This window comes from Cheilinus undulatus, linkage group 21, assembly GCF_018320785.1.
Source record: "Cheilinus undulatus linkage group 21, ASM1832078v1, whole genome shotgun sequence".
NCBI classification, from domain to species: domain Eukaryota; kingdom Metazoa; phylum Chordata; class Actinopteri; order Labriformes; family Labridae; genus Cheilinus; species Cheilinus undulatus.
Window position 1 is genome coordinate 41,895,986 of NC_054885.1, and position 24,162 is coordinate 41,920,147.

Consider the following 24,162-nt stretch of genomic DNA (forward strand, 5'->3'; position numbering starts at 1 on the left):
ATCGTATTTTTAAAACTCTAATCATAGCAGAATAATAAACTTAAATCTGAAAATAAAATACAATAAAACTTTAGAACGAGAGCCATTCATGTCTGTTGTTAAATATCATGAATTATATATTTATTTTTATTCTAGAGTCATTATTTTCATACATTTTTATCCTAATACTAGATTTTTTTCAATTTTCATGTAAATACTAAAATGTTTTATATTCATATAACTATAATTATAATGATTATATTTTTATATTTTGATACCAAAATGCTTTATTTTTATACTAATCTTAGATGTTTTAAGTTTTTATTTCATCAGAGGGTTAAAGGTAAAAAGGTGAAAAAGGTAAAAACAAAGGTTTTCCTCTCATGTAAGTTAGAAACTAGAACCAGCAGGTGGCAGCAACACACCAGCTGCTGCGAATTAAACCGAAGAAGGAAACGGAAGTAGTAGATCCGTAGAAGAAGAAGTCGTTGTTGGCATTTGGAAACAGACCGCTGCTTTAAAATCATAAGCTGAGGTGATTTAACCTGAATTAATCTACTAATGTTAATATTTACGGTTTAACGGCTTCAGTGAGACTGTTTAGTCTCTATGAACTCCGTACATCCGGGTCTGTAGCAGTGTTTGTGTTCAGGCTAGGGTTGAAAGGTTCAGAGCTAAGATCTCTTTATTCATGTCGATTAACCGATAAATACCGAAGCTTCAGTTGGTGACTGTAGAAATAAGACTGAACACGGACATCACTGGGCTAAGGTTAGCGTGTTAGCATCAGAGCTAACTGTCCTCCTCTGTCTCTGCCAGACCAGAACTACAAAACTACAAAACTACAATGACCAGACACGGGAAGAACTGCACCGCTGGAGCTGTGTACACCTACCACGAGAAGAAAAAAGACACAGGTGAGCCGTAGAGAAAGACACTGTTGAAGAAAACTCAGATTCAATCTGGACTAGAGTTCACCAGAAGGACTGTGGGAGACTCCATGGTCCAGAGGAAGAAAGGTCTTTGGTCTGATGAGACCAGAATGGAGCTTTGAGACCATCAGACAAGACGCCACCACAAACACACCATCCCCACTGTGGAGCATGCTGGTGGCAGCATCATGCTGTGGGGGTGCCTCTCAGCAGCATCGGGCTGTGGGGGTGCCTCTCAGCAGCATCGGGCTGTGGGGGTGCCTCTCAGCAGCATCGTGCTGTGGGGATGCCTCTCAGCAGCATCGGGCTGTGGGGGTGCCTCTCAGCAGCATCGGGCTGTGGGGGTGCCTCTCAGCAGCATCGGGCTGTGGGGGTGCCTCTCAGCAGCCAGCCCTGGAAGGCTTGTAAAGGTAGAGGGTAAAATGAATCCTTTAGAAAAATCTTCTTCAGTCTGACAGAGAACTACAGCTTTTTGTCAGAAAACTAAATGTTGTTGACGATGATTAATTTATCAAATGAGTAAAAGAGTAAAATATAAAATGGGGTCAGGACTTTTTTTCAACCATGCTTTGGTAAACTGTCCACAACTGCTGGCACAGGTGAACTCTTTTAACCTGCTGATAGGATGTTGGTATTCCAGGATTATTCTCTGACTGGTTCCTGTTTAATCAGGATGTTGGTATTCCAGGATTATTCTCTGACTGGTTCCTGTTTTATCAGGTTGAGAGTTTTCGACTGTGATATAACTATAATGTGCACCATGTGATCATGTGATTTTTTTCTCGGCCCCCCAGCGGCGTCAGGTTACGGCACACAGAGCATCCGCCTGGGAAAGGACGCCATCAAAGACTTTGACTGCTGCTGTCTGTCTCTTCAGCCCTGCAAGGACCCCGTGGTCACGTAAGCATCACATAAACACGCCAATGTTCACGTAGAGCCAGAACACACGCCGCCACACTCATTAAAAGCCCGTCCTTCTGTGTTTCAGACCTGATGGCTTCCTGTATGAGAAGCAGGCCATCCTGGAGTACATCCTCCACCAGAAAACGGAGATCGCCAAAAAGATGAAGGTAAACAGATGAATCCAGTCAGTCTGGGAGACAACGAGTAAACTAAACCGCAGGAGTGACATCATCTAGTCATTAAATTAGAGCAGGAACCCTAGCACAGATGCTAACTGTAGCACAGATGCTAACTGTAGCACAGATGCTAACCACAGCACACATGCTAACTGTAGCCAGATGCTAACTCTAGCAGAGATGCCAACCATAGCTCAGATGCTCACCTTAGCCAGATGCTAATCATATCCACATGCTAATGGTAGCACAGATGCTAACTCTAGCACAGATGCTCACCGCGGCCAGATGCTAACCATAGCTCAGATGTAACTGTAGCCAGATGCTAGTGGTAGCACAGATGCTAACTGTATCACAGATGCTAACTGTCGCACAGATGCTAACCATAGCACACATGCTAACTGTAGCCAGATGCTAACTCTAGCAGAGATGCCAACCATAGCTCAGATGCTCACCTTAGCCAGATGCTAATCATATCCACATGCTAATGGTAGCACAGATGCTAACTCTAGCACAGATGCTCACCGCGGCCAGATGCTAACCATAGCTCAGATGTAACTGTAGCCAGATGCTAGTGGTAGCACAGATGCTAACTGTATCACAGATGCTAACTGTCGCACAGATGCTAACCATAGCACACATGCTAACTGTAGCCAGATGCTAACTCTAGCAGAGATGCCAACCATAGCTCAGATGCTCACCTTAGCCAGATGCTAATCATATCCACATGCTAATGGTAGCATAGATGCTAACTCTAGCACAGATGCTCACCGCCGCCAGATGCTAACCATAGCTCAGATGTAACCGTAGCCAGATGCTAACTGTATCACAGATGCTAACTGTAGAGCAGATGCTAACCATAGCACACATGCTAACCGTAGCCAGATGCTAACTCTAGCAGAGATGCCAACCATAGCACAGATGCTAACTGTAGCACAGATGCTCACCATAGCTCAGATGCTCACCTTAGCCAGATGCTAATCATATCCACATGCTTATGGTAGCACAGATGCTAACTTTAGCACAGATGCTAACCATAGCACACATGCTAACTGTAGCCAGATGCTAACTCTAGCGAAGTGCCAACCATAGCTCAGATGCTCACCTTAGCCAGATGCTAATCATATCCACATGCTAATGGTAGCACAGATGCTAACTCTAGCACAGATGCTCACCATAGCTCAGATGCTCACCGTAGCCAGATGCTAACTATAGCTCAGATGTAACTGTAGCCAGATGCTAATGGTAGCACAGATGCTAACTGTATCACAGATGCTCACTGTAGCACAGATGCTAACCATAGCTCAGATGCTCACCTTAGCCAGATGCTAATCATATCCACATGCTAATGGTAGCACAGATGCTAACTGTATCACAGATGCTAACCATAGCACACATGCTAACCGTAGCCAGATGCTAACTATAGCTCAGATGTAACTGTAGCCAGATGATAATGGTAGCACAGATGCTTACTGTATCACAGATGCTAACCATAGCACACATGCTAACCGTAGCCAGATGCTAACTCTAGCAGAGATGCCAACCATAGCACAGATGCTAACTGTAGCACAGATGCTAACCATAGCTCAGATGCTCACCTTAGCCAGATGCTAATCATATCCACATGCTAATGGTAGCACAGATGCTAACTCTAGCACAGATGCTAACTATAGCTCAGATGCTCACCGTAGCCAGATGCTAACTATAGCTCAGATGTAACTGTAGCCAGATGCTAATGGTAGCACAGATGCTAACTGTATCACAGATGCTAACTGTAGCCAGATGCTAACCATAGCTCAGATGTAACCGTAGCCAGATGCTAACTATAGCTCAGATGTAACTGTGGCCAGATGCTAATGGTAGCACAGATGCTAACTTATGTTTCTCTGTGTTTTCAGGCCTATGAGAAGCAGAAGGCAGCTCAGAGGAGCAGCAGTCAGCTGGAGTCGAAGTCTGAGGAGAGAGAGAGGATGGAGAGATTTAAGAAGCGAGAGAACAGCATCGTCTCTAAACCCATCAACCCCTTCACCTCAGGTAAACTCACCTGTCCTCGCTGACCAATCAGAGAGCTCTGTGAGGTCTCATTTACAATGGTGTTAAGGCCGTGTTTGTGATGCAGGGCAGACCTCAGGAGGAGAGAAGAGCCCCACGGACTCCGCCCTCTCCTCCTCTTCATCAGCCTTCTCATCCTCCGCCTCCTCCTCCTCGTCTTCATCTTCCTCCAGTCTGCCCAGTTTCTGGATCCCCTCTCTGACTCCAGAGGCCAAACCGACTCTGATCAAGAAACCAGTGAGTGATCTGTATAGAGGATGAAGGCTGATAGAAAGATCCTCTTTAATTCTGAAGACCCCAGCAGCTCTGATTCCATCTGTGGAGGACACAGGCTGATTAATAAAGCTGGATAAAAATCATAACAATAATGATGATAATGATGATAAAATAATAAAGGACAGAAACATAATCAGACTGTAGAGCTCCTTTATAATGAAATAAAACAGATCTACATTAAATCTGTAGGGGGTTTCAGAAGCCTTCCTCTGATAGCAGAGACCGTCTCAGAGTCTCTGTTTGTTTAATGTTGACCGTCAGAGACAGGCTGACCCAGAGTCCTCAGATCCAGCCCTCTGATTGGTTGCCCCCCTCTCTCTCTCTCTCTCTCTCTCCTTCCCAGAGTAAGGTCGTGCTGTGTCCGATGTCAGGCCGACCGATAAAGATGAACGACCTGATCACAGTCCGCTTCACTCCGTTGGACTCGAGCCTGGACCGCGTGGCTCTGTTGACCCGACAGGTAGGTAAAGTCAGCGTTTATCAGGACGGCCTGGTGGTCATGGAGGTTTTTCGTCAGCAACGTTTCTGTATTCTCATCACAACAGAGACCCTGATCATCAGACTAAGAGGAGACCTCAGTAAGCATTAGAGTCAGGTTTAATGTAGACCTCATTTCAGACTGACCCTGGTCCTGACTCAGACTGACCCTGGTCCTGACTCAGACTGACCCTGGTCCTGACTCAGACTGACCCTGGTCCTGACTCAGACTGACTCTAATATTAACATCAGCTTGATGATCTGAGACTTTGAGGTCTGATAAATTAACATCACAATAAAGAAGTATTTAAACTCAATCCCAGACCTGTGAATCCTCTGTGGTAAAGGTGTGTTCTCTCTCTAGGACAGGTACGTCTGTGCAGTAACCAGAGACGTGTTGGGTAACAGCGTTCCATGTGCCGTCCTTAGACCATCGTGAGTCTAATCCTGATCTCTGTCTGTTATTGGATTATAATCTGACATTCCTAACAGCATGCAGCAACACTCAGCTGTTCCCCAGTGAAGACCAGTCTGCAGGGGTGTTATTATTAATATAATTATTATTTTTAACTAACTGTTGTTCTTTAGAGGCTGTGTGGTGACTCAGGAGTGTTGTTATTATTATTATTAATACACTGCCTGGCCAAAAAATAAAGTCGCCACCAAAACAAGGTCACACACTCTAATATGTGGTTGGACCGCCTTTAGCTTTGATTACAGCACGCATTCGCTGTGGCGTTGTTTTGATAAGCTTCTGCAATGTCACAAGATTTATTTCCATCCAGGGCTGCATTAATTTTAATATTGATGATGGGAGAGTCTGACCACTGCACAAAGCCTTCTCCAGCACATCCCAAAGATTCTCAATGGGGTTAAGGTCTGGACTCTGTGGTGGCCAATCCATGTGTGAAAATGATGTCTCATGCTCCCTGAACCACTCTTTCACAGTCTGAGCCCGATGAATCCTGGCTTTGTCATCTTGGAATATGCCCGTGCCATTAGGGAAGAAAAAATCTGTTGATGGAATAACCTGGTCATTCAGTATATTCAGGTAGTCAGCTGACCTCATTCTCTGGGCACATAATGTTGCTGAACCTAGACCTGACCAACTGCAGCAACCCCAGATCATAGCCCAGCCCCCACAGGCTTGTACAGTAGGCACTAGGCATGATGGGAGCATCACTTCACCTGCCTCTCTTCTTACCCTGATGCTCCCATCGCTCTGAAACAGGGTCAATCTGGACTCATCAGACCACATGACCTTCTTCCATTCCTCCAGAGTCCAGTCTTTATGCTCCCTAGCAAACTGAAGCCTTTTTTTGCGGTTAGCCTTACTGATCAGTGGTTTTCTTAAGGCTGCACAGCTGTTCAGTCCCAATCCCTTGAGTTCCCTTCACATTGCGCGTGTGGAAATGCTCTTACTTTCACTAAACATACCTGAGTTCTACTGTTGTTACCCACGCCGATGAAATGGGCAGGGGGTTATGTAAAGGGTTCCATATCTTTGTTTCTTTCTTTGTATGTATACAAGATAACTCGAGAACAGAAAGTCGGATCTTCACCAAACTTTCAGGGAATATTGGGATAGTAACAGGGAAGAATCGATTAGATTTTGGTGATGATCCGCACAACTGTTTCTCGGACTTCGACATTTTGAACACCATAGTAATCAATGGGAGCGAGTTCCTCTGTGGCGCTGCTTTGGCGTGGGTCTGCCGCCTCAGACGGCCATTCTAGTTTTTCTTTGATTCTATTTGGCCAAACGTTGAGGTGATTGCCGATCATGATCATTCAGGATTGTTTTCCGACCACATTTCTTCCTGGAAGACGATGGTTCCCCACTATCCTTCCAGTTTTTAATAACGCGTTGGACAGTTCTTAACCCAATTTTAGTAGTTTCTGCAGTCTCCCCAGATGTTTCCTCTGCTTGATGCATGCCAATGATTTGACCCTTCTTAAACAGACTAACATCTTTTCCATGACCACAGGATGTGTCTTTGACATGGTTGTTGAAGAAATGAGAAGTTACTCATTGCATCAGCTGGGGTTAAATAACTTGTTGCCAGCTGAAAGATAATCGCCCATGCAGTAACTATCCAATAGGAGGCTCCTATTTGCTTAGTTAAATCCAGGTGGCGACTTTTTTTTTGGCCAGGCAGTGTATTATTATTATTATTATTATTATTATTATTAACTAACTGTTGTTGTTCTTTAGAGGCTGTGTGGTCACTCAGGAGTGTTGTTATATCATTATTATTAGGGCCCGAGCACCGAGTGGTGCGAGGACCTAATTGTATCTGCTAGGATTATTCAACATATCATTTGCCGTCATTGCATGGACTTTTGAGGCCCTTAACATTTCTGAATTCGCAGGAAACCTTGCACGTACATCCGGTCTTGCATAAATTTCGATATTTTTTGGGTCTCCAACATGAAAATTCAGAATTGCAAAAATAGCGCCCCCTAACAGTTTTCAAAGTTAAAGCCCCCTCCTTTGACTTTGTCCTAGATTCATCAAATTTTATGTGCAGGTGCAGCTTGGGGAGATCTACAAAAAAGCCTCTTGGGCCCACACTCTATCTCCAACAGGAAATCCACCATTTTGAATAAATAAGCAAAAAAGGGGCTGTTTTTGGCCTTTTCCAGGGGTCATAACTGAATGAACTCGTCCGAGGGATTTCATCAGATCGACTTGTACTTTGGCACAGAGTTACATAAAACATTGGCTGATGAAAAGTTATTCGGGGTTTTCTCATTAGTCAAAAGGCGTGGCCATGGCGGCCTCTAAAATTTAAATGCTTCATCATGTGATAAAAGTGGCTGGTGCTCACTAAAAGATTTCCATTTATTACAAGATTGGCCAAATCCTGCTGAAATTAACCCAGACCCATCCCTCAAGGTTGGTATTACTCAAATTTGAAGGTCAAGAGTCCTTACCTAAAATGGTGCGGCCATGAGAATTTTTCATCGCCATGTAACAGGAAGTAGAATTATCTAGTGCTTATAAAACTAGTAAGGCCATGAAACTTTGCAGAAAAATACTCAGAAGCAAAACGAGAGGATTAATAGGGTAATTATTAATGGGCGTGGCTTTTTAGCTCAGTGGCGCCCCCTACAATATTTTGAAAATTCAGCCCCTGCAGCAGGTTTAACCTAGGATTTTGAACATTCTTGAGCTTATACATCATTTTAAGTTCCACAACAAAGCCTCTTGGACCCAGACTTCACAGTTTTCAAAATTCCTCTTGAGGAATTCATCCAAACACATTCATGTTAAGGATATTGTAAGAAGACATGTCATAGTTAAAAAACAAAAATCATTGTCATGAAACCTGGCACCAAAGTTCACAGTGGGAAGCTCAGATGACTGCCCTTTGTGTTTTGGGTGGGCATGGAATATTGGCTCATTTGCGCCCCCTACAATATTTAAAATAAAAACAGTCATCCCCAGCAGTGCATATTACCCAGGTGTTTGAAAATACTTAAGCATATCTGTCATCTCAGGACCTTTAAAGAAGCCTCTTGGACCCAAATTGTAAAACAAAAGCAAGTCAGTTTTTGTCATTTTCCATTTTGAAGTGTTTAAAACTCTGTCCTCTCTTAATGGAACTAAAATTAAGGCTATGCTTCCATCTTTCGATGATACACAGTATTGCAACACAATTAAGAACAGGGTCAAAACAGCAACCAACTCATTACAAAGTTTATATCTCTCCATAAATATAAGCTAAATCAACAAATTGAGATGAGATTTAAAAGCACTGAAGAAAATATTGAAACAAACTTGTACACATCTGTATCTTTTTATTTTATGCATCTATATCTGTCTAGTTTACACATCTGCTGCCATGACAAAATGTTAAAGGTCCTGAAAAAGAAAAAGGGTGGGGGTAACTAAAGGAATGGAAAAAATATCTTCAAAAATAAATGATTTAGAGAGAGAAACAGTCTGGATGTAAAACAGTTAGATTTATTATAAAGTATTGGACTCATGATCTTTTAGATTGTGATCAAGAGTTCCAAGTATGCAGAGACAACTCTGCATCGGGTTGCAAGGGCCCGTCATTGCTGCTTGCAGCTTTAATTATTATTATTATTATTATTAACTAACTGTTGTTGTTCTGTAGAGGCTGTGTGGTCACTCAGGAGTGTTTTTATATTATTATTATTATTATTATTATTATTATTATTAACTAACTGTTGTTGTTCTGTAGAGGCTGTGTGGTCACTCAGGAGTGTTTTTATATTATTATTATTATTATTATTATTATTAACTAACTGTTGTTGTTCTGTAGAGGCTGTGTGGTCACTCAGGAGTGTTTTTTTATTATTATTAATATTATTATTATTATTATTATTATTAACTAACTGTTGTTGTTCTGTAGAGGCTGTGTGGTCACTCAGGAGTGTTTTTATATTATTATTATTATTATTAACTGGCTGTTGTTGTTCTGTAGAGGCTGTGTGGTCACTCAGGAGTGTTTTTTTATTATTATTAATATTATTATTATTGTTATTATTATTAACTAACTGTTGTTGTTCTGTAGAGGCTGTGTGGTCACTCAGGAATGTTTTTATATTATTATTATTATTATTATTATTATTATTGTTATGATTATTAACTGGCTGTTGTTGTTCTGTAGAGGCTGTGTGGTCACTCAGGAATGTTTTTATATTATTATTATTATTATTATTATTATTATTATTGTTATTATTATTAACTGGCTGTTGTTCTGTAGAGGCTGTGTGGTCACTCAGGAATGTTTTTATATTATTATTAATATTTTTATTATTATTATTATTGTTATTATTATTAACTGGCTGTTGTTGTTCTGTAGAGGCTGTGTGGTCACTCAGGAATGTTTTTATATTATTATTATTATTATTATTGTTATTATTATTAACTGGCTGTTGTTCTGTAGAGGCTGTGTGGTCACTCAGGAGTGTTTTTATATTATTATTATTATTATTATTATTGTTATTATTATTAACTGGCTGTTGTTGTTCTGTAGAGGCTGTGTGGTCACTCAGGAATGTTTTTATATTATTATTATTATTATTATTATTATTATTATTATTGTTATTATTATTAACTGGCTGTTGTTCTGTAGAGGCTGTGTGGTCACTCAGGAGTGTTTTTATATTATTATTATTATTATTATTATTGTTATTATTATTAACTGGCTGTTGTTGTTCTGTAGAGGCTGTGTGGTCACTCAGGAGTGTTTTTTTATTATTATTAATATTATTATTATTGTTATTATTATTAACTAACTGTTGTTGTTCTGTAGAGGCTGTGTGGTCACTCAGGAATGTTTTTATATTATTATTATTATTATTATTATTATTATTATTATTGTTATTATTATTAACTGGCTGTTGTTGTTCTGTAGAGGCTGTGTGGTCACTCAGGAATGTTTTTATATTATTATTAATATTATTATTATTATTGTTATTATTATTAACTGGCTGTTGTTGTTCTGTAGAGGCTGTGTGGTCACTCAGGAATGTTTTTATATTATTATTATTATTATTATTATTATTATTGTTATTATTATTAACTGGCTGTTGTTCTGTATAGGCTGTGTGGTCACACAGGAGTGTTTTTATATTATTATTAATATTATTACTATTATTATTGTTATTATTATTAACTGGCTGTTGTTGTTCTGTATAGGCTGTGTGGTCACTCAGGAGTGTTTTTATATTATTATTAATATTATTACTATTATTATTGTTATTATTATTAACTGGCTGTTGTTCTGTAGAGGCTGTGTGGTCACTCAGGAGTGTTTTTATATTATTATTAATATTATTATTACTATTATTATTGTTATTATTATTAACTGGCTGTTGTTCTGTAGAGGCTGTGTGGTCACTCAGGAGTGTTTTTATATTATTATTAATATTATTATTACTATTATTATTGTTATTATTATTAACTGGCTGTTGTTCTGTAGAGGCTGTGTGGTCACTCAGGAGTGTTTTTATATTATTATTAATATTATTATTATTATTATTGTTATTATTATTAACTGGCTGTTGTTCTGTAGAGGCTGTGTGGTCACTCAGGAGTGTTTTTATATTATTATTATTATTATTATTATTGTTATTATTATTAACTGGCTGTTGTTGTTCTGTAGAGGCTGTGTGGTCACTCAGGAATGTTTTTATATTATTATTATTATTATTATTATTATTATTAACTGGCTGTTGTTGTTCTGTAGAGGCTGTGTGGTCACTCAGGAGTGTTTTTATATTATTATTAATATTATTATTATTGTTATTATTATTAACTGGCTGTTGTTGTTCTGTAGAGGCTGTGTGGTCACTCAGGAGTGCGTGGAGAAGCTGATAAAGAAGGACATGGTGGATCCAGTGAGTGGAGACAAACTGACAGACAGAGACATCATTCCTCTGCAGAGGGTACGTCAGCACTCTTTTACCTTGTTTAGAAGAAAACAGATTTCTACTCAGTAATGTCAATGAAACAAAAACCTGTGATGTAAAATCAATGTCTGCATAATTATTCATCTCCTTTAAAGAGACTGAGCTGATCCAGCAGAGGTCCAGACAGTTGGTGCTAGTAGTCTCACAGTTAGAGAGATGAGGATCAGCTGACGTCAGTGAATGTGTCTCAGTGATTGTAGTATAAACACACCTGAGTCTGGAAGGTCCAGTCACTGGTTCATCAGTATTCCTGGCAACAATTACACCATGAAGACAGAAGAACACTCAGAGAAAAGGTTAGTGAAAAGTCTAAGTCAGAGGATACAGAGCACACACTGAGTGGGCGTGCAAGAAGGAGACTAGTGAGAGAGGACACCAAGACTCCTATGACTACTCTGAAGGAGCTCCAAGCTTCAGCAGCTGAGATGGAGAGACTCTGCAGACAACAACTGTTGGCCGGGTTCTTCACCAGTCAGAGCTTTATGGGAGAGTGGCAAAGAGAAAGACACTGTTGAAGAAGACTCAGATTCAATCTGGACTAGAGTTCACCAGAAGGACTGTGGGAGACTCCATGGTCAAGAGGAAGAAAGGTCTTTGGTCTGATGAGACCAGAATGGAGCTTTGAGACCATCAGACAAGACGCCAAACACTGACATCACCACAAACACACCATCCCCACTGTGGAGCACGCTGGTGGCAGCATCATGCTGTGGGGATGCTTCTCAGCAGCTGGAAGGCTTGTAAAGGTAGAGGGGAGGACAATCTTCTTCAGTCTGACAGAGAACTACGGCTTAGAGAAGATTTATTTTCCAGTCAGACAATGAGCCGAAGCATCCAGAGAAAGCTACACAGAAATGATTTAAAGACAACGAGGAGAATGTTCTGGAGTAGCTGAGTCAAAGCCCAGACCTCAACCCAGGAGAGGATTAGTGTCTGGACTTGTTTACACCTGATCCCTGTACAGCCTGACAGCCTGAGCAGTTCAGAAAGAATGGAGTAAAGTTCTGTGAGGAGAAGTCTGTATTGTTTTGTGTTATCATGTTTCTGATTGGTGTATTTGTTGTGTTTTGTAGGGAGGAACGGGCTTCGCCGGCTCTGGAGTCGACCTGAGAGCTAAAGAAGCTCGGCCAGTGATGCAGGTGTAATACCTGCTGGGTCTGATCACATGACCACCAGAACTGTTTGCCATCGGAGCTCTAGGGGGGCAGGATTTATTTTCAAACCCACCTGTCTTCACCTGTATAATGCTGTGTTATTCCCTGGTGGTTTCCTTTTTTTTATTCCAGGTTTATTTTTTGTTTTTAATCAGACTGAGAGAATATTAAAGGTCAGGTGAAGGTCAGATAGATTCAATGATAAATATTAGATCAGTGTTTTTTAGACTGTCCATCCTCTGGATCCTCCACATCTCTCATACCAGAAAATCAGGAAATATTCAGCCAGTTAAATGTATTTAATGACTGTTTTTGACAAAACAAACTACCGTCTGTTTGAATAAGACTAACTAGCGTAAACTTAAGATCAGATTAACCAGCTCTGTTAACCTGAGATCAGATTGACCAGTTCTGTTAAACCAAGATCAGATTAACCGGCTTTGTCAACCTGAGGTCAGATTAACCAGCTCTGTTAACCCGAGATCAGATTAACCAGCTCTGTTAACCGAGATCAGATTAACCAGCTCTGTTAACCTGAGATCAGATTAACTAGCTCTGTTTAACCTGAGATCAGATTAACCAGCTCTGTTAACCTGAGATCAGATTAACCAGCTCTGTTAACCTGAGATCAGATTAACCAGCTCTGTTAACCTGAGATCAGATTAACCAGCTCTGTTAACCTGAGATCAGATTAACCAGCTCTGTTACCTGAGATCAGATTAACCAGCTCTGTTAACCTGAGATCAGATTAACCAGACTACATTAATCCTGATAATAGCAAACAGAGCCATTGAAACACAGAGATGTTTTTCCTTTCAGGGCTGCCTTACCTCCTCATCTTTAGGGTCCTAACCCTCAGGTAGAGACCGTGGTCCTCAGAGACAGAGCTGATGGTGAGAGGAAGAGCCAATGCCTGTACAGTGACATGTTCATGTTTAATAAAGAGAATCAGGAGATCACTCAGACTCTGTTGTGTTCTATCATTCTCTTCTATCAGACTCACTGTAATGTTCTATCATTCTGTTCTATCAGACTCACTGTAATGTTCTATCATTCTGTTCTATCAGACTCACAGTTGTGTTCTATCATTGTCTTCTATCAGACTCACTGTTGTGTTCTATCATTCTCTTCTATCAGACTCACAGTTGTGTTCTATCATTCTCTTCTATCAGACTCACAGTTGTGTTCTATCATTGTCTTCTATCAGACTCACTGTTGTGTTCTATCATTCTATTCTATCAGACTCACTGTTGTGTTCTATCATTCTATTCTATCAGACTCACTGTTGTGTTCTATCATTCTATTCTATCAGACTCTGTTGTGTTCTATCATTCTATTCTATCAGACTCTGTTGTGTTCTATCATTCTATTCTATCAGACTCACTGTTGTGTTCTATCATTCTATTCTATCAGACTCACTGTTGTGTTCTATCATTCTCTTCTATCAGACTCTCTGTTGTGTGATATCATTCTCTTCTATCAGACTCACTGTTGTGTTCTATCATTCTATTCTATCAGACTCACTGTTGTGTTCTATCATTCTATTCTATCAGACTCACTGTTGTGTTCTATCATTCTATTCTATCAGACTCACTGTTGTGTTCTATCATTCTATTCTATCAGACTCTGTTGTGTTCTATCATTCTATTCTATCAGACTCTGTTGTGTTCTATCATTCTATTCTATCAGACTCACTGTTGTGTTCTATCATTCTATTCTATCAGACTCACTGTTGTGTTCTATCATTCTCTTCTATCAGACTCTCTGTTGTGTGATATCATTCTCTTCTATCAGACTCACTGTTGTGTTCTATCATTCTATTCTATCAGACTCACTGTTGTGTTCTATCATTCTATTCTATCAGACTCACTGTTGTGTTCTATCATTCTATTCTATCAGACTCACTGTTGTGTTCTATCATTCTATTCTATCAGACTCTGTTGTGTTCTATCATTCTATTCCATCAGACTCACTGTTGTGTTCTATCATTCTATTCTATCAGACTCACTGTTGTGTTCTATCATTCTTTTTTATCAGACTCTGTTTTGTTCTCTCATTCTGTTCTATCAGACTCTGTTGTGTTCTATCATTCTATTCCATCAGACTCACTGTTGTGTTCTATCATTCTATTCTATCAGACTCACTGTTGTGTTCTATCATTCTATTCTATCAGACTCACTGTTGTGTTCTCTCATTCTGTTCTATCAGACTCTGTTGTGTTCTATCATTCTGTTCTCTCAGACTCACTGTTGTGTTCTATCATTCTATTCCATCAGACTCACTGTTGTGTTCTATCATTCTATTCTATCAGACTCACTGTTGTGTTCTATCATTCTTTTTTATCAGACTCTGTTTTGTTCTCTCATTCTGTTCTATCAGACTCTGTTGTGTTCTATCATTCTATTCTATCAGACTCTGTTGTGTTCTGTCACTCTATTCTGTCCCACTTACAGTTGTGTTTTATCATTCTGTTCTCTCAGACTCACGATTTTGTTCTATCATTGTATTCTATCAGACTCTCTGTTGTGTTCTATCATTCTTTTCTATCAGACTCTGTTGTGTTCTATCATTCTATTCTATCAGACTCACTGTTGTCTTCTATCATTCTTTTCTATCAGACTCTGTTGCGTTCTGTCATTCTATTCTATCAGACTCACTGTTGTGTTCTGTCATTCTTTTCCTTCAGATTCACTGTTGTGTTCTATCATTCTAATCCATCCGACTCTATTGTGTTTTATCATTCTATTCTATCAGATTCACTGTTGTGTTCTATCATTCTTTTTTATCAGACTCACTGTTGTGTTCTATCATTCTTTTTTATCAGACTCACTGTTGTTTTCTATCATTCTATTCCGTCAGACTCTATTGTGTTCTATCATTCTATTCTCTCAGACTCACGATTTTGTTCTATCATTGTATTCTATCAGACTCTCTGTTGTGTTCTATCATTCTGCTCTTTCAGACTCACAGTTCTGTTCTATCATTCTATTCTTTCACTTTTGTGTTCTATCATTCTATTCTATCAGACTCACTGTTGTGTTCTATCATTCTTTTTTATCAGATTCACTGTTGTGTTCTATCATTCTTTCCTTCAGATTCACTGTTGTGTTCTATCATTCTTTTCCTTCAGATTCACTGTTATGTTCTGTCATTCTATTCTATCAGACTCACTGTTGTGTTCTATCATTTTTTTTTATCAGACTCACTCTTGTCTTCTATCATTCTATTCCTTCACAATCACGGTTGTGTTCTGTCATTCTTTTTCATCAGACTCAATGTTGTGTTCTATCATTCTATTCTATCAAACTCTGTTGTGTTCTATCATTCTATTCTATCAGACTCACTGTTGTGTTCTATAATTCTTTTTTATCAGATTCACTGTCGTGTTCTATCATTCTATTCCATCAGACTCTATTGTGTTCTATCATTCTATTCCATCAGACTCTCTGTTATATTGTATCATTCTTTTCTATCAGACTCACTGTTGTCTTCTATCATTCTTTTTTATCAGACTCACTGTTGTGATCTATCATTCTTTTCCTTCAGATTCACTGTTGTGTTCTATCATTCTTTTCCTTCAGATTAACTGTTGTGTCTGTCATTCTATTCTATCAGACTCACTGTTGTGTTCTATCATTCTATTCTATCAGACTCACTGTTGTGTTCTATCATTCTTTTTCATCAGACTCACTGTTGTCTTCTATCATTCTATTCTATCTGACTCACTGTTGTGTTCTATCATTCTATTCTATCAGATTCACTGTTGTGTTCTATCATTCTATTCTATCAGACTCACTGTTGTCTTCTATCATTCTATTCCATCAGACTCACTGTTGTGTTCTATCATTTTATTCTCTCAGACTCACTGTTGTCGTCTATCATTCTTTTTTATCAGACTCACTGTTGTGTTCTATCATTCTATTCCATCAGACTCTATTGTGTTCTATCATTCTGTTCTCTCAGACTCACGATTTTGTTCTATCATTCTATTCTATCAGACTCTCTGTTGTGTTCTATTATTCTGCTCTATCAGACTCACTGTTGTGTTTTATCATTCTATTCTATCAGACTCACTTTTATGTTTTATCATTCTATTCTATCAGACTCTGTTGTGTTCTATCATTCTATTCTATCAGACTCTATGTTGTGTGATATCATTCTGTTCTATCTGACTCACTGTTGTGTTCTATCATTCTATTCTATCAGACTCACTGTTGTCTTCTATCATTCTATTCTATCTGACTCACTGTTGTGTTCTATCATTCTGTTCTATCAGACTCACTGTTGTCTTCTATCATTCTATTCTATCAGACTCACTGTTGTGTTCTATCATTCTTTTTTATCAGATTCACTGTTGTGTTCTATCATTCTTTCCTTCAGATTCACTGTTGTGTTCTATCATTCTTTTCCTTCAGATTCACTGTTATGTTCTGTCATTCTATTCTATCAGACTCACTGTTGTGTTCTATCATTTTTTTTTATCAGACTCACTCTTGTCTTCTATCATTCTATTCCTTCACAATCACGGTTGTGTTCTGTCATTCTTTTTCATCAGACTCAATGTTGTGTTCTATCATTCTATTCTATCAAACTCTGTTGTGTTCTATCATTCTATTCTATCAGACTCACTGTTGTGTTCTATAATTCTTTTTTATCAGATTCACTGTCGTGTTCTATCATTCTATTCCATCAGACTCTATTGTGTTCTATCATTCTATTCCATCAGACTCTCTGTTATATTGTATCATTCTTTTCTATCAGACTCACTGTTGTCTTCTATCATTCTTTTTTATCAGACTCACTGTTGTGATCTATCATTCTTTTCCTTCAGATTCACTGTTGTGTTCTATCATTCTTTTCCTTCAGATTAACTGTTGTGTCTGTCATTCTATTCTATCAGACTCACTGTTGTGTTCTATCATTCTATTCTATCAGACTCACTGTTGTGTTCTATCATTCTTTTTCATCAGACTCACTGTTGTCTTCTATCATTCTATTCTATCTGACTCACTGTTGTGTTCTATCATTCTATTCTATCAGATTCACTGTTGTGTTCTATCATTCTATTCTATCAGACTCACTGTTGTCTTCTATCATTCTATTCCATCAGACTCACTGTTGTGTTCTATCATTTTATTCTCTCAGACTCACTGTTGTCGTCTATCATTCTTTTTTATCAGACTCACTGTTGTGTTCTATCATTCTATTCCATCAGACTCTATTGTGTTCTATCATTCTGTTCTCTCAGACTCACGATTTTGTTCTATCATTCTATTCTATCAGACTCTCTGTTGTGTTCTATTATTCTGCTCTATCAGACTCACTGTTGTGTTTTATCATTCTATTCTATCAGACTCACTTTTATGTTTTATCATTCTATTCTATCAGACTCTGTTGTGTTCTATCATTCTATTCTATCAGACTCTATGTTGTGTGATATCATTCTGTTCTATCTGACTCACTGTTGTGTTCTATCATTCTATTCTATCAGACTCACTGTTGTCTTCTATCATTCTATTCTATCTGACTCACTGTTGTGTTCTATCATTCTGTTCTATCAGACTCACTGTTGTCTTCTATCATTCTATTCTATCTGACTCACTGTTGTGTTCTATCATTGTATTCTATCAGACTCACTGTTGTCTTCTATCATTCTTTTCTATCTGACTCACTGTTGTCTTCTATCATTCTTTTCCTCAGATTCACTGTTGTGTTCTATCATTCTATTCTATCAGACTCACTGTTGTCTTCTATCATTCTATTCTATCTGACTCACTGTTGTGTTCTATCATTCTATTCTATCAGACTCACTGTTGTCTTCTATCATTCTATTCTATCTGACTCACTGTTGTGTTCTATCATTCTTTTCCTCAGATTCACTGTTGTGTTCTATCATTCAATTCCATCAGACTCTGTTGTGTTCTATCATTCTATTCTATCAGACTCTCTGTTGTGTGATATCATTCTGTTCTATCAGACTCACTGTTGTGTTCTATCATTCTGTTCTATCAGACTCACTGTTGTGTTCTATCATTCTGTTCTATCAGACTCACTGTTGTGTTCTATCATACTATTCCATCAGACTCACTGTTGTGTTCTATCATTCTATTCTATCAGACTTACTGTTGTCTTCTATCATTCTATTCTATCTGACTCACTGTTGTGTTCTATCATTCTATTCTATCAGACTCACTGTTGTCTTCTATCATTCTATTCTATCTGACTCACTGTTGTGTTCTATCATTCTTTTCCTCAGATTCACTGTTGTGTTCTATCATTCTATTCCATCAGACTCACTTTTGTGTGATATCATTTTATTCTCTCAGACTCACTGTTGTGGTCTATCATTCTTTTTTATCAGACTCGTTGTGTTCTATCATTCTATTCCATCAGACTCTATTGTGTTCTATCATTCTGTTCTCTCAGACTCACGATTTTGTTCTATCATTGTAGTCTATCAGACTCACTGTTGTGTTCTATCATTTTATTCCTTCAGATTCACTTTTGTGTTCTATCATTCTTTTCTATCAGACTCACTGTTGTGTTCTATCATTCCTTTCTATCAGACTCACTGTTGTGTTCTATCATTGTATTCTATCAGACTCTGTTGTGTTCTATCATTCTATTCTATCAGACTCACTGTTGTTTTCTATCATTCTATTCAATCAGACTCAATTGTGTTCTATCATTCTGTTCTCTCAGACTCACGATTTTGTTCTATCATTCTATCAGACTCTGTTGTGTTCTATTATTCTGCTCTATCAGACTCACTGTTGTGTTTTATCATTCTATTCTATCAGACTCACTGTTGTCTTCTATCATTCTATTCTATCAGACTCACTGTTGTCTTCTATCATTCTATTCCATCAGACTCACTGTTGTGTTCTATCATTTTATTCTCTCAGACTCACTGTTGTCGTCTATCATTCTTTTTATCAGACTCACTGTTGTGTTCTATCATTCTATTCCATCAGACTCTATTGTGTTCTATCATTCTATTCTCTTAGACTCACGATTTTGTTCTATCATTCTATTCTATCAGACTCTCTGTTGTGTTCTATCATTCTATTCTATCAGACTCTCTGTTGTGTGATATTCTGTTCTATCAGACTCACTGTTGTGTTCTATCATTCTATTCTATCAGACTCACTGTTGTCTTCTATCATTCTATTCTATCTCACTCACTGTTGTGTTCTATCATTCTATTCTCTCAGACTCACTGTTGTCTTCTATCATTCTATTCTATCTGACTCACTGTTGTGTTCTATCATTGTATTCTATCAGACTCACTGTTGTCTTCTATCATTCTTTTCTATCTGACTCACTGTTGTGTTCTATCATTCTTTTCCTCAGATTCACTGTTGTGTTCTATCATTCTATTCTATCAGACTCACTGTTGTCTTCTATCATTCTATTCTATCAGACTCACTGTTGTGTTCTATCATTCTGTTCTATCAGACTCACTGTTGTGTTCTATCATACTTTTCCATCAGACTCACTGTTGTGTTCTATCATTCTATTCTATCAGACTTACTGTTGTGTTCTATCATTCTATTCTATCAGACTTACTGTTGTCTTCTATCATTCTATTCTATCTGACTCACTGTTGTGTTCTATCATTCTATTCTATCAGACTCACTGTTGTGTTCTATCATTCTATTCTATCTGACTCACTGTTGTGTTCTATCATTCTTTTCCTCAGATTCACTGTTGTGTTCTATCATTCTATTCCATCAGACTCACTTTTGTGTGATATCATTTTATTCTCTCAGACTCACTGTTGTGGTCTATCATTCTTTTTTATCAGACTCGTTGTGTTCTATCATTCTATTCCATCAGACTCTATTGTGTTCTATCATTCTGTTCTCTCAGACTCACGATTTTGTTCTATCATTGTAGTCTATCAGACTCTGTTGTGTTCTATCATTCTATTCTATCAGACTCACTGTTGTGTTCTATCATTCTATTCTATCAGACTCACTGTTGTGTTCTATCATTGTATTCTATCAGACTCTGTTGTGTTCTATCATTCTATTCCATCCGACTCACTGTTGTGTTCTATCATTCTATTCTATCAGACTCACTGTTGTGTTCTATCATTCTTTTTTATCAGACTCTGTTTTGTTCTCTCATTCTGTTCTATCAGACTCTGTTGTGTTCTATCATTCTATTCCATCAGACTCACTGTTGTGTTCTATCATTCTATTCTATCAGACTCACTGTTGTGTTCTATCATTCTATTCTATCAGACTCACTGTTGTGTTCTCTCATTCTGTTCTATCAGACTCTGTTGTGTTCTATCATTCTGTTCTCTCAGACTCACTGTTGTGTTCTATCATTCTATTCCATCAGACTCACTGTTGTGTTCTATCATTCTATTCTATCAGACTCACTGTTGTGTTCTATCATTCTTTCTATCAGACTCTGTTTTGTTCTCATTCTGTTCTATCAGACTCTGTTGGGTTCTATCATTCTATTCTATCAGACTCTGGTGTGTTCTCTCACTCTATTCTGTCCCACGTACTGTTGTGGTGTATCTTTCTGGTCTCTCAGACTCACTTTTTTGTTCTAAAATACTATTCTCTCACACTCTGTTGTGTTCTATCATTCTATTCTATCAGACTCACTGTTGTGTTCTATCATTCTATTCTGTCAGTCTCTGTTGTGTTCTATCATTCTTTTCTATCAGACTCTGTTGTGTTCTATCATTCTATTCTATCAGACTCACTGTTGTCTTCTATCATTCTTTTCATTCAGATTCACTGTTGTGATCTATCATTCTATTCTATCAGACTCACTGTTGTCTTCTATCATTCTATTCTATCAGACTCACTGTTGTGTTTTATCATTCTATTCTATCAGATTCACTGTTGTGTTCTATCATTCTTTTTTATCAGACTCACTGTTGTGTTCTATCATTCTTTTTTATCAGACTCACTGTTGTTTTCTATCATTCTGCTCTGTCAGACTCACAGTTCTGTTCTATCATTCTATTCTATCAGACTCACTGTTGTGTTCTATCATTCTTTTTTATCAGACTCACTGTTGTGTTCTATCATTCTATTCTATCAGACTCACTTTTATGTTTTATCATTCTATTCTATCAGACTCACTGTTGTCTTCTATCATTCTATTCTATCAGATTCACTGTTGTGTTCTATCATTCTTTTTTATCAGACTCACTGTTGTGTTCTATCATTCTTTTTTATCAGACTCACTGTTGTTTTCTATCATTCTGCTCTTTCAGACTCACAGTTCTGTTCTATCATTCTATTCTTTCACTTTTGTGTTCTATCATTCTATTCTATCAGACTCACTGTTGTGTTCTATCATTCTTTTTTATCAGACTCACTGTTGTGTTCTATCATTCTATTCTATCAGACTCACTTTTATGTTTTATCATTCTATTATATCAGACTCACTGTTGTGTTCTATCATTCTATTCTATCAGACTCTGTTGTGTTCTATCATTCTGTTCTATCAGACTCACTGTTGCGTTCTGTCATTCTATTCTATCAGACTCACTGTTGTGTTCTATCATTCTTTTTTATCAGACTCACTGTTGTGTTCTATCATTCTATTCTATCAGACTCACTTTTATGTTTTATCATTCTATTCTATCAGACTCACTGTTGTCTTCTATCATTCTATTCCATCAGACTCACTGTTGTGTTCTATCATTTTATTCTCTCAGACTCACTGTTGTCGTCTATCATTCTTTTTATCAGACTCACTGTTGTGTTCTATCATTCTATTCCATCAGACTCTATTGTGTTCTATCATTCTATTCTCTCAGACTCACGATTTTGTTCTATCATTCTATTCTATCAGACTCTCTGTTGTGTTCTATTATTCTGCTCTATCAGACTCACTGTTGTGTTTTATCATTCTATTCTATCAGACTCACTTTTATGTTTTATCATTCTATTCTATCAGACTCTGTTGTGTTCTATCATTCTATTCTATCAGACTCACTGTTGTGTTCTATCATTCTATTCTATCATACTCACTGTTGTGTTCTATCATTCTATTCTATCAGACTCACTGTTGTTTTATCATTCTATTATATCAGACTCACTGTTGTGTTCTATCATTCTGTTCTATCAGACTCACTGTTGTCTTCTATCATTCTATTCTATCAGACTCACTTTTATGTTTCTATCATTCTATTCTATCAGACTCACTGTTGTGTTCTATCATTCTATTCTATCAGACTCACTGTTGTCTGTGTGATCATTCTTTCCTCAGATTCACTGTTGTGTTCTATCATTCTATTCTATCAGACTCACTGTTGTCTTCTATCATTCTATTCTATCTGACTCACTGTTGTGTTCTATCATTCTATTCTATCAGACTCACTGTTGTCTTCTATCATTCTATTCTATCTGACTCACTGTTGTGTTCTATCATTCTGTTCTATCAGACTCACTGTTGTCTTCTATCATTCTTTTCTATCTGACTCACTGTTGTGTTCTATCATTCTATTCTATCAGACTCTCTGTTGTGTGATATCATTCTGTTCTATCAGACTCACTGTTGTGTTCTATCATTCTGTTCTATCAGACTCACTGTTGTGTTCTATCATTCTGTTCTATCAGACTCACTGTTGTGTTCTATCATACTATTCCATCAGACTCACTGTTGTGTTCTATCATTCTATTCTATCAGACTTACTGTTGTCTTCTATCATTCTATTCTATCAGACTCACTGTTGTGTTCTATCATACTATTCCATCAGACTCACTGTTGTCTTCTATCATTCTATTCTATCTGACTCACTGTTGTGTTCTATCATTCTTTTCCTCAGATTCACTGTTGTGTTCTATCATTCTATTCCATCAGACTCACTTTTGTGTGATATCATTTTATTCTCTCAGACTCACTGTTGTGGTCTATCATTCTTTTTTATCAGACTCGTTGTGTTCTATCATTCTATTCCATCAGACTCTATTGTGTTCTATCATTCTGTTCTCTCAGACTCACGATTTTGTTCTATCATTGTAGTCTATCAGACTCTGTTGTGTTCTATCATTCTTTTCTATCAGACTCACTGTTGTGTTCTATCATTTTATTCCTTCAGATTCACTTTTGTGTTCTATCATTCTTTTCTATCAGACTCACTGTTGTGTTCTATCATTCCTTTCTATCAGACTCACTGTTGTGTTCTATCATTGTATTCTATCAGACTCTGTTGTGTTCTATCATTCTATTCTATCTGACTCACTGTTGTGTTCTATCATTCTATTCTATCAGACTCACTGTTGTGTTCTATCATTCTGTTCTCTCAGACTCACGATTTTGTTCTATCATTCTATCAGACTCTGTTGTGTTCTATTATTCTGCTCTATCAGACTCACTGTTGTGTTTTATCATTCTATTCTATCAGACTCACTTTTATGTTTTATCATTCTATTCTATCAGACTCACTGTTGTCTTCTATCATTCTATTCCATCAGACTCACTGTTGTGTTCTATCATTTTATTCTCTCAGACTCACTGTTGTCGTCTATCATTCTTTTTATCAGACTCACTGTTGTGTTCTATCATTCTATTCCATCAGACTCTATTGTGTTCTATCATTCTATTCTCTCAGACTCACGATTTTGTTCTATCATTCTATTCTATCAGACTCTCTGTTGTGTTCTATTATTCTGCTCTATCAGACTCACTGTTGTGTTTTATCATTCTATTCTATCAGACTCACTTTTATGTTTTATCATTCTATTCTATCAGACTCTGTTGTGTTCTATCATTCTATTCTATCAG

The 24,162-nt window shown here is 37.7% G+C and overlaps 1 protein-coding gene across 2 annotated transcripts; it reads left to right on the forward strand.

Annotated features, from left to right (window-relative positions):
* Window positions 1-423: 423 nt before the first annotated feature.
* Window positions 424-13,355, forward strand: LOC121503988 (nitric oxide synthase interacting protein). Of its 2 annotated transcripts, XM_041778608.1 has the most exons (10): window positions 424-514; window positions 799-896; window positions 1,706-1,811; window positions 1,900-1,981; window positions 3,886-4,021; window positions 4,107-4,276; window positions 4,659-4,775; window positions 5,157-5,227; window positions 11,110-11,218; window positions 12,316-13,355. In XM_041778608.1, exons 2-10 carry the CDS (start codon window positions 827-829, stop codon window positions 12,385-12,387), a joined length of 933 nt encoding a protein of 310 aa, XP_041634542.1. In that variant the 5' UTR covers window positions 424-514; window positions 799-826; the 3' UTR covers window positions 12,388-13,355. The 2 variants fall into 2 exon arrangements, with proteins under 2 accessions (XP_041634542.1, XP_041634543.1); XM_041778609.1 differs by lacking the exons at window positions 11,110-11,218; window positions 12,316-13,355 and adding an exon at window positions 7,008-7,098.
* Window positions 13,356-24,162: the final 10,807 nt, after the last annotated feature.

What these genes read in the sequence shown, in the direction of transcription:
- LOC121503988 (XM_041778608.1), top strand. Translation starts at nt 827, where the DNA reads ATGACCAGACACGGGAAGAACTGCACCGCTGGAGCTGTGTACACCTAC. An exon ending in AGATCGCCAAAAAGATGAAG is followed by an intron (nt 1,982 to 3,885) that starts GTAAACAGATGA and finishes CTGTGTTTTCAG; the next exon opens with GCCTATGAGAAGCAGAAGGC. An exon ending in TGGCTCTGTTGACCCGACAG is followed by an intron (nt 4,776 to 5,156) that starts GTAGGTAAAGTC and finishes TTCTCTCTCTAG; the next exon opens with GACAGGTACGTCTGTGCAGT.